The sequence below is a fragment of the Limanda limanda genome, chromosome 10 (genome assembly GCF_963576545.1).
Source record: "Limanda limanda chromosome 10, fLimLim1.1, whole genome shotgun sequence".
Lineage (NCBI taxonomy): Eukaryota > Metazoa > Chordata > Actinopteri > Pleuronectiformes > Pleuronectidae > Limanda > Limanda limanda.
The window spans coordinates 28,401,877-28,420,214 of record NC_083645.1 but is presented as its reverse complement, the minus strand read 5'-3'; the positions used below and the strand labels follow the sequence as shown (position 1 = coordinate 28,420,214).

General features: G+C 43.1%; 1 protein-coding gene across 2 annotated transcripts; it reads left to right on the top strand.

Annotated features, from left to right (window-relative positions):
* The first annotated feature begins 823 nt into the window (after positions 1–823).
* canx (calnexin) lies at positions 824–15,334 on the top strand. 2 transcript variants are annotated; one of them, XM_061079917.1, is made up of 15 exons: positions 824–889; positions 5,983–6,210; positions 6,760–6,833; positions 6,951–7,009; positions 7,698–7,839; positions 7,921–8,002; positions 8,118–8,310; positions 8,422–8,611; positions 9,319–9,432; positions 9,522–9,678; positions 9,818–10,033; positions 10,752–10,871; positions 11,274–11,385; positions 11,468–11,550; positions 11,799–15,334. In XM_061079917.1, exons 2-15 carry the CDS (start codon positions 5,986–5,988, stop codon positions 11,856–11,858), a joined length of 1,827 nt encoding a protein of 608 aa, XP_060935900.1. In that variant the 5' UTR covers positions 824–889; positions 5,983–5,985; the 3' UTR covers positions 11,859–15,334. The 2 variants fall into 2 exon arrangements, with proteins under 2 accessions (XP_060935900.1, XP_060935899.1); XM_061079916.1 differs by having other exon boundaries at positions 11,462–11,550.
* The last annotated feature ends 3,004 nt before the right edge of the window (positions 15,335–18,338 follow it).

Below are 18,338 nucleotides of genomic sequence, written 5' to 3'. Positions count from 1 at the left end.
GACGCTGTGAAGGATGAAGTCATCTTCACCTCAGACAGGAAGCTGAAAGGATTTCTTCTCACACGTGATAACAGTGAGGTGACAGGAAGTGAAAACAGTGAAAGCTTATCGAGACCTTTCACCACAAAAAGGATGAAGTAATCACATAGTGAGGAAACAATTAAAACCAGGGTATTACAATACTCCATAAAACTCTCAAGTTAAAGTAAACATGCATAAATATTAAAGTCAAATATGAGAGTTCAGCTTCTTACAGCCAGGAAAAGGCTTTTAAATGAAGTGTAAGAGGGAATATTTGTATTTGGTCGATGTGTTAACAAGAAGAGACGTGAAATTAGTCTTATTACAAGTTTATTCTTGTAACAATCCATTTTATTCAATTTTGTTTTGTTTGTCAAATCAAACATTGAAGCTAGTCTGTAACTATAAGTCCTTAAATAGCTGCAGTAGAGTGAAAAGTAAAATATGATCATCTGCAATGTAATGAGGTGAATAACAGAAAATGAAATACTCTAATGTAATACACACATATGTTTATTTACTTGGATAAATGTACTTCAACCTGTAAAAGTATATGTACATTCCAATGAGTGTGATCATCAATCTCTCAGACAGCCAATCACTTCCGATTCCTTCTCATCCGCCTCACTGCAGCCAATCAGCGCTCACTACCCCCCTCGACGCATCGACCAATCATCGCTGTCCACGAGGTTGAGTTGGAGGGGGGCGGGCTCTGTCCGCTTGGGCTGAGATTTGCCTCTGACCAATCAGCTGTTGACAGTTGACAGGAAACGTCAGACGCGGACCAATCAGCGGCCGGGGCCGGCGCTCTCTTCCTTCCACGTGATCGTGCTGGTTAGTTCGCAGGCGGTCAGACCAGGAGCCGGAGGTGAGTGAAACTAGCCGAATAAAGTGTCTGTTTCCCGGGGACGAAGCGGCGGGCAGCGGCCTCTGGGCCCGGGGCTTCGCTCCGTGGCTCTTTACTCTGATGGTTCTCATCCTGTCCGTGTTTAGTGCGACACGTTCCGCTCCGTGTGCGGGAGGCTAGCTGCAGCTAACTGAGGCTAGCTGGGGCTAATTAAGCTCAGGTGCAGGCAGCTAGCCTGTTAGCTTCCCCGGACTCTAATCACACTTAATGAATTAAATGGATGATCGTGAGACCCGTGTTTTACTGCCGGACAGAAGCCGCTGACTCCCGGGGACGAGCCGCAGCTTCCGCGCTCTGCTCCGTCACTTTCTGTCGTTTCGCAGTAGCATCGCGCTAAGCTAATTGAAGCTAAGCTAGCTGAAGCTAAGCTAGCTGTGTGCAGCGGCTGGGGGGTGTTTGACTTTAAAGAGATTAACGAGCTCCTCCGTGTGAAGACGGAGCTGCTCCCCCACCTCCTGGTGATGGAGGCTCGGGTGGGAACCAGGGCTGCTCGCCACTGGTTCCACTGGTTCCACTGGTTCCCACCCTATGGTTCCACTGGTTCCACTGGTTCCCACCCGAGCCTCACACAGCGAACCGGCCATGCAGCTGTGGCTCCAGGAGGACAGGGTGTAGATGGTTCTATCATCTTCAGCCTCTTCTGGAACCACACGATTTATATTAAATACAAGTGAAAGTCAGCAATAATGATCTGTAAGCAGGTCTGCAGCTTTTCATTATTAATAATGTCCTATAGTGATTAAAGTCCTCCAGATTCCTGGGTTCCTGTCCGATTCCTTCTTATACGACACAAATAATTAAGATCGAATAAAGAAGAGAATTAGTCAGTGATTATTATGATTGTAGTGAGATGGAACCTTGTGCTCGAATCTGAAAATAAAATCCACACAGGAGCTGTTTGTACGTTTCTGTCTATAAAATGTGTTGAATTATTATAAAATATACATCTTCAAAAAAACTCAAAGATATGAAACATAAAAGCTGCAGGTCTATGATGATTCAATCATTTAGTAGTTTGTGGTTTAATATTGTGATAATCGTAAGAAAGTGTTTCCTTTGGGTGGAGAAATTCATTCTAAAATGCACATTAATTTATGTTAAACCTTAATTTAAGTCATTAGGAATAAATTAATTATCCCAGTTTAGCCTGTAAATCATAATTCAACCTATATAATAATACTCTGCTTGTGTTAAACATCATTGTTCAATGAAGTGTTGAAACAGGTACCTAATATAAGATAGTTTTCAGATTTAGTAGTAATTTAGTTCTTATTGTTATACAATCTTAAAGTAATCTCATACCAACAAGAGGCTTTTTCTCATAAAACCAAGTCTTAACTGATGCAGGAGTTGGTGACGAGAGACATGTTTTGGTTCTGGACGTATTTAATGTTGAGGCTGTGACACTAGTTACTCATTAATTTACTCTGTCACTTTATACAATGTTCTTTCAATTAATAGCTGATATGTTCAGTGTCTGTTTGTCAGACTCCAGATGGAACCATGTTGCTTCACTCCATCGTTCAGTCACTTTGAGTCAGTTTGTAGCTTTACAGCGTCTCAGTGATGAATCCACTTCACTGAAGAAATAAGGAATCAGAAACTGTGGATGAGATGGAGACGAGCTGCAAATCTTTACATTAGAAAAGATGAGAGCAGATGAAGTCAATTCATCTTTTCACTTCTCATCTGTGTTTTTCTGTAGGTTTTCCTGTGACACTTTTAGAATCTGCTTCTTATTGTGCACTGACTTCACATTTCTTGGCCAAAGTCCAAACCCTCACAGGGAGAATCAGGTGTTTGTTTGGAGAGGAGAAGCCTCTAATTACCTGGAGATCATTCCATCTCTCAGATTGAACACCAGCTTTCCTTCCGTGTGGAACTGGTTGTGAAATCAACTTTCTCTGGGTTGGTCAATGTGTCAGAGGCATTAAAGACATTCAAGAGTTTCTTTAATGTCTTTAATGCTTCAAGCTTTAATGGCTTGTGTAGAATCGGCTGCTCGTCAGATCCACTCTCTCAGGTGAAGTGTGGCAACAGTTCAACCTGCGGCTTGGTGTGATTTGAAGAGAGGAACCAGCTCAGCGAGTGAAAAGGTTGTTGTTGCTAATAAGATATAATTCTCACATAGTTTACTCTTTCAAATGTTTAAATTAAGATCCAGTTCGATGCTGATCTGTGGTCACATGACTGCGAATGTTGAAATCTGGTCTCAGCAAAATTAATTTATTCAATTCCTTTATCATTTAAATATTTTGGATGAGACTCAGCTGGAGAAGAGTTCATTTTTATTTTTATCAGCCTCTTTTTTAATCTATTCAAAAAAGTGTGGGCTTCACATATTGATAAATGAAGACAAACACTAAGATGTATCACTCTGATTGATTTATCAGAGCATTTAACACCTGATTCTGACAGACTAGTTCGATCCTGACCTGTTGCTGATGATGAACCAGCCGCTTGTTTGCTTTTCACCAGACGAGAGTCATTTCACAGTGAAGAGATAGAGGAACAGTTAGTGAATCTGTGTTTATATTTCTCTCTTCACACAGGACGACGTGACCTCACTGTTTGCTTCAGTTTAAATAGTAACCTGCTCACCGATCAGTGACCTGAAGCCGGCTGATAAACGCTGATTCCACAGTTTATTGAGTGAAGCTGCTCAGTCACAGACAAACGTGTTTTCTTTTTAAATGTAAAAATATATTTGTTATTTAAAATTCAACAAACTTTTTGTCAGTGAAATCGAACCAAGATGAGGATTTAAATTTCACCTGTTTTATTAGTTTTTTGATCTTTTAGGAGTTTTTCTGATGTGAAAGTCTTTGTTTGTTCCATGTTTCCTTTGATCTGGGTTCACTTTGTGATTTAGGGACTAAAAAATTGTCAGTACGTTCTGTCATCACTCATGTGGGCGGAGTCTACCTATGCTTGACTCTGATTGGTCTGTAGATGGCGTAACATCATGATGGTATTACGATAGCAGCATCAGCACCTTCAGGCCCAGTACTCCAGGAGTACTACAGTGTACTACTGTAGTATGTTTACAAATATAAACATTATGAAGTGAATGTGGACATCGGCAAAACTAGAAATCAGACAATATTTACTTGGATGTTTTTCATAGAGGTAAAATGAAGAAACTGCCGCGTCATGTTAATGTATTTAACCCATGTGGGGTGACGCAGCAGAGTCGTTCTTCAGGAAGCTCCGTGTTCTCCTCGGGCTCTGGAGTCGGTTATCAGACAGGGAATCAGATGCAGCAGATGGTTGCAGGCAGATTAACAGACTCCTGCTCCTCCTGCTCCTCCTCCTGCTCCTCCTCCTGCTCCTCCTCCTGCTCCTCCTGCTCCTCCTCCTCCTCCCGCTCCTCCTGCTCCTCCTCCTGCTCCTCCTGCTCCTCCTGCTCCTCCTGCTCCTCCTGCTCCTCCAGCCTAGGACTGAGTGACACTAAATTCTCCTGGTTTCACTCAGTAACAAAGGCCTGTCAGATTCCCTATGAAAGCTTCCCAAGGTCTCAAAAAGTAATTTAGATTAAATTGATTCAGTTAATTAATTTTACATCTGCTTCAAAGCAAAAATATGATGTATAATAAGTTATTTTAAATAAAAATGATAAAATTGACAGATTAATTTTAATTTCATAACAGCCCTAAAGCCGAGGCCTCGACCCGAGGGAATCAGATGTAGATTCATCAACCACTAGAAAAAGCTCAAACTGTTTCCTCCCGTTTCTATTGATAAATTACAATGGTCTGTTTAACTAAATGCAGAGCCTTTTTTATTTGTTCATTTAATCTAAACTATAGAAGAATGATTGTCCGAGGATTAGATTTCTCTGATCGATTAATGATTGTTTCAGCTGTTCTCGTCTTGTCCACACGTGGTTCTGCACATTAGTCCTTTAAACGCCACGTGGTCGCCGGGTTTGATGCTAAACTAACGGCTACACACTCATCAATAAACTGCACTGCTGTTAGCCTGGCATGCTAATCCTGCAGCGGGCTAATCTGATTAGCCTCAGTCTGCTGTGAGGCGTCAGGTCCTCTGAACCAATCAGGGGAGAGGAATCATTTTCATCTGCTACACAAACCTTCAGAGCGGTGAATTTAAAACCAGACCTGTAGTGAAATGAGTCTGATTCAGAAGCTAAATGTCTACATGTTGAAAATAAGTTAATTCTAGAGATGTGAAATTAGGTTCTAGTTTAAATAATGGAGTTATGATAATATGGAGCAGCTACTTACTGATGGATCTGCCAGTTATTTCCTCTGTCACTTAAATAATGGTTTTATATTGAAGAATAAAAAAGACGAACCGACGCATTCACTTTTCTTTAGTGTTTCAACAAAACTGACAAATTAATATAAAGATATAAACTGAAGATTTTTATCCTCTGTGATAAATGATTAATTAAACCATATCAGACACATTTCTACTGGAGAAAAGACTTTAAAAAGAACATGTGGCTGTTATTGTGCTGCATAATCATTGGTGCTGTTAAACTCTGTTCTTAATTTAGCTGAACCCCCCCGGTGTGTAATAAGTAACCTGCAGTATCCAGAGACTGGTGTGTTTATGTGCAGAGTAATTGTGCGTGCTGTGCCGTGTGTGAGTTGTGGGGTGCTGCAGTAATCCTCTGGGGCGTAATCTCATTAAGCTGTTTGCTTGTCCTGCGGTGCTGCCTGGTCTCCATGGAGCCGGAGGGACGCCAGGGACACACACACACACACACACACACACACACGTGCGCCTGTCACTCAATCAATCGTTGTCAGACAAATCTGTAGAGAGAAACAATTTCATTCGTTAACTTCCGTGAACAAAACACAGATGTACTGCCCTCTTGTGGTGATGTCAGTCTGTGGAGTAGTGATCGTAGGATGAAGCCGTCGGGACTCGACCAATCAGGAGTCAGTCTCAGCTGTCAATCACGACGTCGCAGTCTGTTTTTATATCGTCAAATAACTAATTCAGAACAAACACTGGGTCTGGATGAAATGCAGTAAAAGTTCACCCTCTCCTCCTCTTCCTCCTCCTCTTCCTCTCTGCAGACCATGGATCAGAGACTTGGGTTATTAGTTCTTCTGGCGGCAGGCCTCCTCTGCCTCAGCTTGGCGCCCGGCTCTCAGGCGGAGCACCAGGGCCTGGACGCTCTGGATGATGACGTAGACGTCGAGGACGAGCTGGATCTGGGTTTGGGCGGAGCTGACGAGGAGGAGCTGGAGGGGGACGCTCAGGATGAAGCTCCGCCTGCTCCTACAACTCCTCCCGCACCGAAGGTAAGACGATACGATTGGACGGGTGAGACGTAGTGTCTGCAGATCCGATGATGAATGATATTACAGAATATTAAACGTTTCCCTGTCTTACCTGTTCATGTATCTCCTGTTGTGAAAACCAGTATCATAGTCTTTCTGCATGTGAATCAAAGTGTGTGACTTTCTTTAAAGTGATGTGTGTATCGAACGGAGTGTCTGAAGGAGGAAACGTTTTCACTCGATGCATCAGGAGGTCACAGATCTGTTCTCAGCCTGTCACTGATTAACCAGCTGAAACAGGAAGTGGCTTTGATAGTGGAGCAGTAAACTGACCTGCTGATCCACTGACCTGCATTCACACTGGAAACCCCCCCCAGAAAAGACTCCAGTGAATTCCTGACTTAGTAGTCATTTTAATAACTTTTATAGAAATGATATTAAGCTGAAAGTTTAACTGAGCAAAGAATATGAGGTTAAATCCCTGAAAACAGGAGCAGATGTCACAACTACTGTGAACATGAGGAAACGTTCACCTGCTTTACTTCCTTCTCTCCTTCTCTTTGTGATCAGGTGACCTACAAAGCTCCTGAGCCGATGGGGGAACATTTCTTCGCGGAGTCTTTTGACCGAGGGACACTTGACGGGTGAGCACGTGTTCATCGCTGATGATCAGTTAAATCAGCTGTTGAGTTAACTCCGTCTGAGACTTCCAGGTGTGTTGCTCACTGAAGTGTGTGTGTGTGTGTGTGTGTGTGTTTCAGCTGGGTTCTGTCCATCGCCAAGAAGGAAGACACCGATGAAGAGATCGCAAAATACGATGGTGGGTTCAGAAGAACAACATGTAGATAATACGCTGACGTGAGGATGTAAATCACACGGATCCTGTGGGTTTCCCACAGAATGAGTTGAGGATGTGGCAGTAACAGGTGCACACTGGTGCAGGGTTCATTCTATGGAAAGAACTGAACAAACAGTACAAACACGTTGTATTGAAAACCTTTTCCAACATGATCAAATATAGAAAATGTTTATTTTCTCCATCTTCTGTTTTATTTTAATTAAGTGTCATTTTTTTCATTCTTTCATTCAGCGTGAAAGCAATGCATGATGGTACATATGTCTCGGTTAGTGACCATCTGTTGTACACTAGTTTTCCAGATGCATTGTGGGATCTTGAGTCAGATAACAGTTCAGTGTTATAAACTTTAATACAGGCTCAGGGCCCACAGAGAAAAAATATCAACAATACATACAATCAATACATTACATAAAAATATACAGGGAAAGAAGGGCTAAAAAAAGCACTCATGCCAGTGTTCCCAGATCTTGGATGTGTATTTGACAGAGCTGCAGCCAGGGTCTGTCATAAGATCAATTATTAAATTTGTCAAGTGGTCCAGCCGACTCATAAACTTAAAAGTGTGTAGTGAGGGGGCGTGTCTAACACACTTGATGAGCCTGATTGAGGAGAATCTATTTCCCGATGAATGATGTTGATGTGTTAACAGGTAAATGGGCGGTGGAGGAGATGAAGGACAGTAAACTCCCCGGGGACCAAGGTCTGGTACTGAAGTCCAGAGCCAAACATCACGCCATCTCAGCCCAGCTGCTGCGACCTTTCACCTTCGATACCCAGCCCCTCATCATCCAGTGAGAACACAACATGGTCTGTGTGGATGTGTTGTGTGTTTCCTCCGGGTCGTGTTTCTGACTCCGTTCCTCTTTGTTCAGGTACGAGGTGAACTTCCAGGCAGGGATTGATTGTGGTGGCGCCTACATCAAACTGCTGACTCAGACTCCTGACCTCGACCTGGTCAGTCTCACACACACACACACAAACAACATGCTTTCACTGCTCGTCTTCTCTTCCACTTTCAACCGTTGGACCTTTTAATGAAGCTGATTGGTGTGTGTCTGTGTGTCTCCAGGACCAGTTTGTGGATAAAACTCCGTACACCATCATGTTTGGACCCGACAAATGTGGAGAAGATTACAAACTCCACTTCATCTTCAGACACAAAAACCCCAAAACTGGAGAGTATGAAGAGAAACACGCCAAGAAACCAGATTCTGACCTGAGGACGTACTACACCGACAAGAAGACACACCTGTACACACTGGGTATGTTTCTCACACACACACACACACACACACACACACACACACACACACACACACACACTCTCTCTGACAGTCCAGGTGTGTGACTGCTCCCTGTGCCCCCTCCCTCAGTGTTGAACCCGGACAACACCTTCGAGGTGCTGGTGGATCAGACGCTGGTGAACAGCGGCAGCCTGCTGACAGATGTGACCCCCCCCGTGAACCCTCTCGCCGAAATCGAGGACCCGGACGACCACAAACCGGAGGACTGGGACGAGAGGCCCAAGATCCAGGACCCCGACGCCGTCAAGCCCGAGGACTGGTCAGTACATGACCTCGGTTACCATGGAGACTCTGCTGTTAATTGAGTGGAATTGTGAAGTTGGTTTGTGTGTAGCATCACGTGCAACACATATTTGTTCACCATCAGAAGTTCTTAACAGGGTTCGTACGGTCATGGAAAACCTGGAAAAGTCATGGAAACAAATAATCCTCCAAAAGTTTTGGAAAAGTCATGGAAATTTGTAATATTCATATTTTCATGTCGTTCATTTTAGGGATGGGCATAATTAATAGACGATCGATTAAGACATTTTAATCGAATGCCCATCCCGAGTTAATTTACGCTGAGTTTTAAATAATTCATATGCTTTTAAAGAAATACGCTCAAAATATAGGCAGGCATACTTGGGTTTGTGTCATTTAAGGTTTACTGTCTGCCTTGGAATTCTCATTGTTGGTTTGAATACTACATTTTGTCACTCTTTCGTGTATACACAGAGATTTCACAAAATGTTCGGTCATGGAAATTTGGTTTAAAGTTATTGAAAAGTCATGGAAATCCATTGGTCAAAATGTGTATGAACTCTGTCTTAAGTTGTTTATTCTTTCAAATGTTTTGTCCAATTAACTGTTCAGATAATCACGTGACAATTTAAAATGAAGAGCAACAGCTGTGATGGATCAGATCTCTTCTCTGATTGGTTGGTACCATGACTTCATGCCGGGTGTGTTCTCTGATTGGTGCAGGGACGAGGACGCTCCCGCTCAGGTTCCAGATGAAGACGCAGTGAAACCAGACGGCTGGTTGGACGACGAGCCGGAGTACATCGGAGATCCTGAGGCCGTCAAACCTGAAGACTGGTACGTTGAAGCACGTTGGCGATCGTCCCAGTGAAGTCATGTCCTCCATCTTCAGCCCGGTCACAGTCTGTGTGTTTCCTGTCCGTCAGGGATGTGGACATGGACGGGGAGTGGGAGGCTCCTCAGATCCCTAACGCCGCCTGCGAGACCGCCCCCGGCTGTGGCGCCTGGAACCGTCCCATGATCGATAACCCCAGCTACAAGGGCAAGTGGAAGCCTCCGATGATCGACAACCCCAACTACCAGGTGAGCTTGTTAACTCCTCCCACATCGGAGGCAGTTTGAACTGAGGATCCACATAACGACTTTTTAAGGAAGTTCCTCTGTGGTCACCTGTGTGTTTGTTGTTGATCTGAACCTGACCTCTGACCCTTGTGGTTCTCAGGGCGTCTGGAAGCCGAGGAAGATCTCCAACCCGGAGTTCTTTGAGGACCTGCACCCGTTCAGGATGAGTCCGTTCAACGCTGTTGGACTCGAGCTCTGGTCCATGACCTCCGACATCTTCTTTGACAACTTCTTCATATCCAACGACCGCAGCACGGCCGAGCGCTGGGCCAACGACGGCTGGGGCCTGAAGAAGGCAGCAGAGGGCGCTGCTGATGTAGGTTCAGATCAAACAGGATCATATTCATAAGATCTGTTACAGAGCAGAGAGTAGATCCGAATTAAATTGAATTAAATGCAAACATTTACAAACACGTTATTAGAAATACAATTTATTTTAAGAAATATAACAGAATTTTCGTTTTTTACAAAATATTAAAAGAATTACAATTTTCTTTTGACAAAAGTTAAAAGTAGAAATTAGTTTTGAACCTCAGTGATGATGAAATCCTCCTGAGGAAGAAGCGTCTCTGAGCAACACTCGCACATCCTTAACGTTCACAGATGCAACAGACTGGTGCTGCGTTCAGGGACACTGGTGCTGCGTTCAGGGACACTGGTGCTGCGTTCAGGGACACTGGTGCTGCGTTCAGGGACACTGGTGCTGCGTTCAGGGACACTGGTGCTGCGTTCAGGGACACTGGTGCTGCGTTCAGGGACACTGGTGCTGCGTTCAGGGACACTGCTCCTCACCCACATTACTACAGCTCAATCAGAACGGGATTCCTTAAAGGAATAGTTCACCTATTTTAAATTTCATAATATTATTACACTATTCAACAGTAGGAAGAAAGGTTTCAGAACTTGTTTTCACTCCTGTGAACACACTCCAGGTCGTAGTTGTTCAGATAAGACTTGAGTTTTGTGGATTTGGTCTCTTATCGTTGTGATAATGTTTTTGTGTGTTTGACTCATTGTGTTGTTTGTGTTAACAGCCTGGTCTGGCAACGCAGATGATGAACGCTGCAGAGGAGCGTCCCTGGCTCTGGGTCGTCTACGTCCTCACTGTGGCTTTACCCATCGTCCTCATCGTTATCTTCTGCTGCACCGGCAAGGTAACACACACACACACACACACACACACACACTACTGTGGCTGGTTTACCATGCTGCGGGCTCTGAGGTGACTAAGTCCAAAACATGAGTTTCACAAGTTCAGGAAATGGGAAAACGATGAATGAGTTTATTTCATTTATTTAAAATTCACAGACGATAACTGTTGAACATTGTGATAAGAAAATATGAAATATCAACGTCTCTCAGAAGTTAAAGGAAGAAGAAATGAGACATTTCAGAAAACGCAACCAACATTTATGACACTTCTCAGTGCTTCTTAATCATTTAGAATAAAAATCAGTTTCTCTGTTTGTCTCTGAGTTGAATGTGTGACGATTCAACGTGACCTGTGGATTTGCGTTTGTAAAGTCAAAGTGAACTGATTCGTGCTTATTCTGCAGAAGAAGAGTGCGGCGACGCCAGCAGAATACAAGAAGACGGACGAACCTCAGCCTGATGTGAAGGAGGAGGAAGAGGAGGAGCAGGCTGAAGAGGGAGAGGAGAGCAGTCCAGGTTGGTGTGACACTGAGGTTTCAGAAGTCTTGACCTGTGTTAGTTCTGTGGAACTGACTGATTCTGCTTCTGTCAGCTGCAGAGGGCAAGAGCGACAAAGAGGAAAGTCCGGGAGAGGAAGAGGACGCTCAGAATGATGAAGATAAGGACCCCACAGTAGATGAGGTGAGGAGACGACCTCACATCAGAGGGTTGAGACAGAAACTCGCAGCCCGAGTCCTGCTGCTCCATGTGGAGCTTTATGATCTGTTATAAACAGACTTCTGAGGCAGCCCTTAATAAAACTTATTATAGTTTTGTTTCATATCAGTTTTAAAACCCAGTGTTGAAGGCAGAATTGATGGTGAGATTTAGTTTGAGTCGGTTCAGTTTTTCTTATAAGAAATGAACTGACGTCTTTGTTTCCTCTGTAGAAGTTGGAGGACGATGTTCTGCGGAGATCTCCCAGGACCAAGAAGGTCAGAAAAGACTGAAATCTCTGAATCCAAAGCCCTGACCTCGACTCCTCCCCCTACTGCCTCCCCTTACATGCCCCTCCCCCCTCCTCCTCTGCTCCGAGGTGATGAAGCCTGAACGGATCCCGAGGAAGCAGTGAAGCCGACAGGAAACTAATCAAGAAACTGACGCCTGATGATGATTCCAGTTTGAGCAGGACTGAGTTAGTATGATTAAAGGAGATTAACTAAGATTAACTAAAACTTCCTGCATCATTCCTTAACGTCCCCTGAGCAGACTCCAACCCACGACGCCAGCGTCTCCTCTTCCCATCTGCTGAGTCGCCGCCGCCTGCCGCCACCCACGAGCTGGCACAAGCCCCGCCCCCCAGAACAGCCTGTTAAAACCCTGTTGACAGTTTGCTGATCAGTCTCCTTAGTTAACGTAGGTAACTGACTCTAATTAAACAGTCTCGCCTCAGGTCGTCCTGTTGGGTCTAATATCGAAGCTGTTAGCGGTTAGCATGAACTAACCCTCTGAAAATCCACCAGTCAGAATATAACGACAGGAAGTCTGAACCAATAACACCTGATCATTAATCTATACAGTTCATAGATTGGTCTGCTGACAGGCAGGTAACCAGCCAATCATCTACCAGGATGCTAAACAGGCTAACAGGTTATCCAACAACCAGAAGTCTGCATGTTAACCTTCCAGCTAATTAGCCACAGGACTTGTCTTTTAACTTGTAACCACTGTCCAGCTTCTGAGCAACAAACAGATCCTATCAGCTAACGTCCTGACTATTAACCAACCAGCAGACAGGATGTCCACACATGATCCGGGCCTGAATGCTCTCGCTAGTTAGCCCGTGAGCTAGTCCGTAGCGACGGAAACCTCGGCTCCAGTTTCTCGTAGCCGACCCTCATCCCTCGAAGCAGCTGATCCCAGCAGGCTGCTAACGAGGGACGTTCATAACTGCAACTTCTTCTTCCAAGACTCTGGAGATTAGCCTGTTAGCATCCCACCCATTACTTTTCAATCAGCTGCAGCAGTCGCGTGCTAACGGCTCCTGAAATGAAATGAGTACACTCCAGCTGACATGAACTATCTTTTCTTCTCGTGTTGTTGTCACAGACGTTCGTGGATGTTTTGTCCTCAGTGTTTTTAACGTGTGTTTTTGTCCTGATGGCAGCGGAGAAGGTCAGAGGTCAAGTGCGTGTGTTGTGATTAGAACAAACAGTTCCACATGTGTCGGGTGTCGTGTCACAGATGGATCTTGTCCGACCGGCTCTCGCCTGCGTCGTTTTCAGTCAAAACTGTTGAGTCAGCTTCAGCGTGGGTTCTACCGGCGGCCGCAGAGGAACCTCATGACCGATACTCCATCTTTGAAAATAAAATTCATTGAGATCTCAGTCCAAACTATGGAAAATGGTTTTGTATTTATATAGTTTTACATTCACACACACACACACTCATACAGTGCATCTATTAGCAGCACTTTGGTGTTCTATGGGGGGGGGGGGGGGATCTGTTTCTCATCATCATCGTGAAACGGATCCAACAGATTTCACAGTAAAACTCCCGTTTGGCATCAAACTGCTTTCAGCTGCTGTGTCTTTCAACTCTTTCACATCATCACTGAGTCCCGGTCGTGTTTGTTTGGACTGAAACTGACGTCGGCAGATGGACAAACTCCCAGTCCCTCTAATCAACCCCACATGAAAAGAACAAGGCACTAACGGAAGAAACTCCGGCGCTTAACCTCTCACCCGTCCACCTGCTGCCCGACGTGTCCCCAAACCTCCGAGTTCAGCCTCATGTTAAAGAGACGGCACTTGAGCGTGAAGTTCGCTCGTAACCACAACAATTCGAGACAATATCTGAACTAAAACTCCAGTCGGTCACATGGTGACGTGTGATCACGTGACTTTGAGCCGACTAAAGTCTATTCAGCTTAACTTTCCTGTGGATGAAGATGTTGAAACAAATCTGTAGCTCAGTTGAGTTTCTTAAAAGTCATCAAATCCTTTGTTTCTTCTTACAAACGTTTCTCCTGCTGTCATTGTTAAATGTGTTCGTTTCCAGCAGTTTCAGTCTCTTGAAAGTAAACTGCAGGTTCATCCGTAGTGAAAATACTCGTGAGTAGCAGCCCTTCGCCACTTGAACCCAATTCTTCCATCATCGCCACCGTAGTTACCAAAAACCTTTAAGATTCTACCTCTGGATTGTGTCCTCTGCTGCCGCCTGCTGGACGCTGTGGACATGGTCTCGATGTCTTGCTGAGAAAAAGCTTCTAGTTGCTCCTGTAAACTCGTGAATCTGAGAACTGGCTCCGGGTCGTTCGTCCAACATTTTATCTTCAGCGTCGTTTCTCACAAACTGTTCAGCTCAGTAAAGCCACTATACATTATTTGACTCTTAAAAACTGCTGACTACAACATTTTAGTCTTTTTTAAAAAAAAAATGACATGTCAAAAACTGACCGTTGACCTCTTGACCTTTCCTCTAGCGCCACCATCAGGACAAATCTATTCATTTTCAAAGCATAAAAAACACTAATTATTCCATGAACGTTGTGTGTGAAGCTGCAGCAGGAGCTCCGCCTCCTGGACTGTGATCGTGTCTGTTCATTGTTTAACTGAAGTTTTGTGATGAAGGAAGAACCCGAGCAGCACGTGAGGTCACGTGAGGTTTCCTCAGTGTGACGGAGCCAGAACGACACGGCGTCGATCAACATACTTATACATGTTTAAATATTAAAACCAGTTAGTGTGGGAAAGAAAACTACGTCCGTCTGTGTAGCCTCACGACTGTTGATGTGTCCGTCTCGTCAGTTACACTCGACTGAACGTCACGTCAGGTCTTCCTCTGTTTATCTATTGAAACATTTGATTGGTTCAAGACGAGTTAGGAATTACTCTCAAAGTCTGAGGTGTCTGTGTTTCTGGTTGTTGCTTAATCCCTGTTCGGGGCCTTGAGATGACCCGGAGGTCCCTGCTCTGTCCACGTGACCTTCGTCTGTCCCGTGGGTCAACACGCTGCAGTCGTTACCTTCTCGCTGTTAGCTGTTGCGTTCACTCATCTTCCTCCCTGTGCTGTGAATGGTTTTAGGATGAATCTGACGCAGCGTTACATTCCCATCATCAACGTATGTTTCGGCCGCTGTTCATCGTCTGCCACCCTCCTCTTCCTCTTCCTGTTGTGTCCGACTCTTTGTTTTCTCTGGTCGTGTCCAGCTGAGGCTGCCTATAGCTAACAGACTGTATAGACTGAACACTGTATCTGCTGGTGAGACTTAACGTGACTCTGTAACTATTAACTTTTTATTGTTTTGTTGACTTTGTTTTTAAACTATTTGTTGGGCCCAGCGTGTTTCTGATGAGCACGCTGTGCAGCCGCAGCACAGACGTCCAGCCTGACGTAGAAATGCTGTGATGACGGAGCCTGGTGCGTGTGTGACGTGAAGTCAACATTTGTTTTGATGAATAAAAAGGCCAAAATGGAAACTGAATGAGGAACTCCAGTGTGTTATTTTTCCCAGTGTGTCTTTGAAGGTGATGACGATCCAGATGATTTTCACATAGACTCTATCGTGTGTTTATCAGTGGACTCGGTGACAGATTTTCAAATTTACCGTCAAAAGGGTTTTTCACAGTTTGTTCATTTCAGACATAGATGGGCAAAAATACATCAAAATGTGTTTTGATACAAAACACCCCTCATAAATGTATTAAAATAAAATACAAAATACTGGAGCCGGTTAGGGTTAGGAAATACTTTTTCTGGATTTTCCGTTTTCTCACAATTTGGTATAGCAGAGCATTCAGGTTTGGGTTATATTATGACCACTAAGCTCTGGTGCTTCCCACAAAAAGGAAAAACAGTCACAGAATGTCAGTGTAACTTAGCAAAGCTGCTAAAAGACGACAACTTGATTCATGTGTATAAATATTTTTATTAATGGGAGCAGTAAAAAGACACGTTTATAAAATGAAAACAGTAGAAAAGAGACAGAATAAAGCAGGTGCAAGTGCAGGAGGAGATATTCCCATAAACTTTGAGTTTGAATCATCAAGAAAATATTTGTCACATGAATAGCATCACACATTAGGCCTATGTATACTATAAAAGCAAAATATATAATTGAAACCAGTTGTACACAGGTAAAGAGCCCAAATAAGTTACTGTGCATCAAGTTGAAATCGAAATTGGAATTGATTCTCACCAAAAATGATTTTGAGTTTAATGGACAATTTTATTTACAAATCAAAGGGACGTCAATGGGGGGAAAATTTGCACCCGCCTGTGCCAATACTTTCAAGGTAGATTGGGAAGAAAAAGCCCATCAGCCACTCCATTATTATAGATATTTGACTGACATTTGGGGGATTTGACCCACTCCAAGGAGGAGTTTGATGAATCTGTTAATATATTGAACACACAAAATGCTTCCATCACTCTGAAGTACACTTCAAATCACCAGTCTGTGGACTTTCTGGACACCACGGTGTTCAAGGGACCGACATTCACACAATCACGTAAATTGGAAATCAAGGTTTATTTTAAGGACACTGATACACATTGATACCCTCTTTAAAACGAGCTGGTGAGTTTACGCAGAATAAGTTTACACAATTCAGATTTCAACGTAGCAGTCAAAATACTGTTTAGTGCTCTAGAAATAGGGGATATTTAAGATCATTTTAAGACACTGTTTAAAAAACTATAAAGAAAAAAAAAATGATTCCTCTTATTACAACATTCCCTACTATGAGTGGAGTAATGAACAACAAACTTAAGAACACTTTTCAAACAATGATACAAAATCAAGGATTACTGGACAGATTCTAAGTTATTTCGATTTACAGGAAGAATAAAAAATGAAAAGACCTGCTAGTTAAGGCAACACTCACACTAATGCATCACGAGAAAAACAATATGTTATTAAAAGTGTTTTGTAAACTTGAATTTGTCAGAAACACACACACCAAGACCAATTTCATAATTTCACACCAAAGTCCACAGATGTCCAACTTACATAATATTCTGTGAAAAATGTGGAAAACAATATGTAGGAGAAACAAGAATGGTACAACACAGGTATAATTTGAGACACAAGAAAAACACTAATACTCCTCTAGTCAAACACTTCATATTACATGGACCACACTCACTTAGAGTAGCAGACCTCCAATACAATTTGTCTTGGACCGATACAGAAGGAGAGGAAATGGAGAGAAGATGGATCTTCCTCCTAAACACGAAAGAACCAATTGGCCTGAATGTGATGGAAGTGTTACCTTCATGTTTTTGAGCAGTGTTCATATTATTTGTAGAATTCTTTATTTATGTATTTTTGGTGTGTAATAAAAGTGTAATGAAATATGTTAAGTTAGTAGACAAATGTGTAAACTGCAACAGTTGGGGTCTGAGATTATCACTTTGCCAGATATAGATTAACTGGCAAAAGTTTTGATAGGTAAATATTTGTCAGTGAACTCAACATTTTTTGGGGACTTTGACAGTTCCCGGGAATATCGATGAGACTTTAACATGATATCTAGATTATTTTATTCACTGATGGAAAATATTTCCCGATACTTTGATGGTAGAAACCCCAGCTGGTACCTGCAGAATGTAACTGAGAACATTTCGGTTTTTAAGTTTTCTTCAGAATATTTTATTGTTGATCATCAGTTAATCTAAAAGGTACAAATTAAACCAGAGCTGCTGATGGTGAATTTAATTTAGTAAATTATGAACAAATACAGGCTGAAAACCAAATAAAGTTCTTATTGTATCTCACAAAGAAAACATGATGTAACTTAATAGCTATTGATGTTTCTTGTAAATGATCATGTAATTAGGGCCCGAGCACTGACAGGTGAGGCCCTATAGACATTGTAAGGATTATTCTGGTTGGTGGTCTGGTGGCCATTTTGGCCATTTCCTACAATTTCACTTTGACATACTTGTCGTAGGGCTTTCATCACATCAACTTAAAATGTAGATGAGTGTCTTCACAACAAGATGGAGATCTGAAGTTATTTCAATTTTAACATTTCGTCATACCATGGACCTCGGGCCCGTTAGTGCTACAACGTAGCCCTAGTTTTTTTTTTTTTTTTTTTTTTTGAACATTCTTTTTATTGAACATTTTCAGAAATTATAACAGCACAGTACATACAGATTATACGAAATATGTAGCAAATCCAAAATACATCTACAGCAATGATCTCAAAAGTAAGAGCTGTATTAACACCCACTGGGACAAAGAGGAGGAGAGAGGAAGCTACAGCTGTCCTCAGTGTAGACAGACCTTCACACCGAGGCCTGTCCTGGAGACAAGCACCATGTTAGCTGATTCACTGGAGGAGCTGAAGAAGACTGGACTCCAAGCTGCTCCTGCTGATCACTGCTATGCTGGACCTGAAGATGTGGCCTGTGATGTCTGCGCTGGGAGAAAACGGAAATCTCTCAAGTCCTGTTTGGATGGTTTGGACTCTTATTGTGAA

What these genes read in the sequence shown, in the direction of transcription:
- canx (XM_061079916.1), top strand. Translation starts at nt 5,986, where the DNA reads ATGGATCAGAGACTTGGGTTATTAGTTCTTCTGGCGGCAGGCCTCCTC. An exon ending in GACCGAGGGACACTTGACGG is followed by an intron (nt 6,834 to 6,950) that starts GTGAGCACGTGT and finishes TGTGTGTTTCAG; the next exon opens with CTGGGTTCTGTCCATCGCCA. An exon ending in AGGACCCCACAGTAGATGAG is followed by an intron (nt 11,551 to 11,798) that starts GTGAGGAGACGA and finishes TTTCCTCTGTAG; the next exon opens with AAGTTGGAGGACGATGTTCT.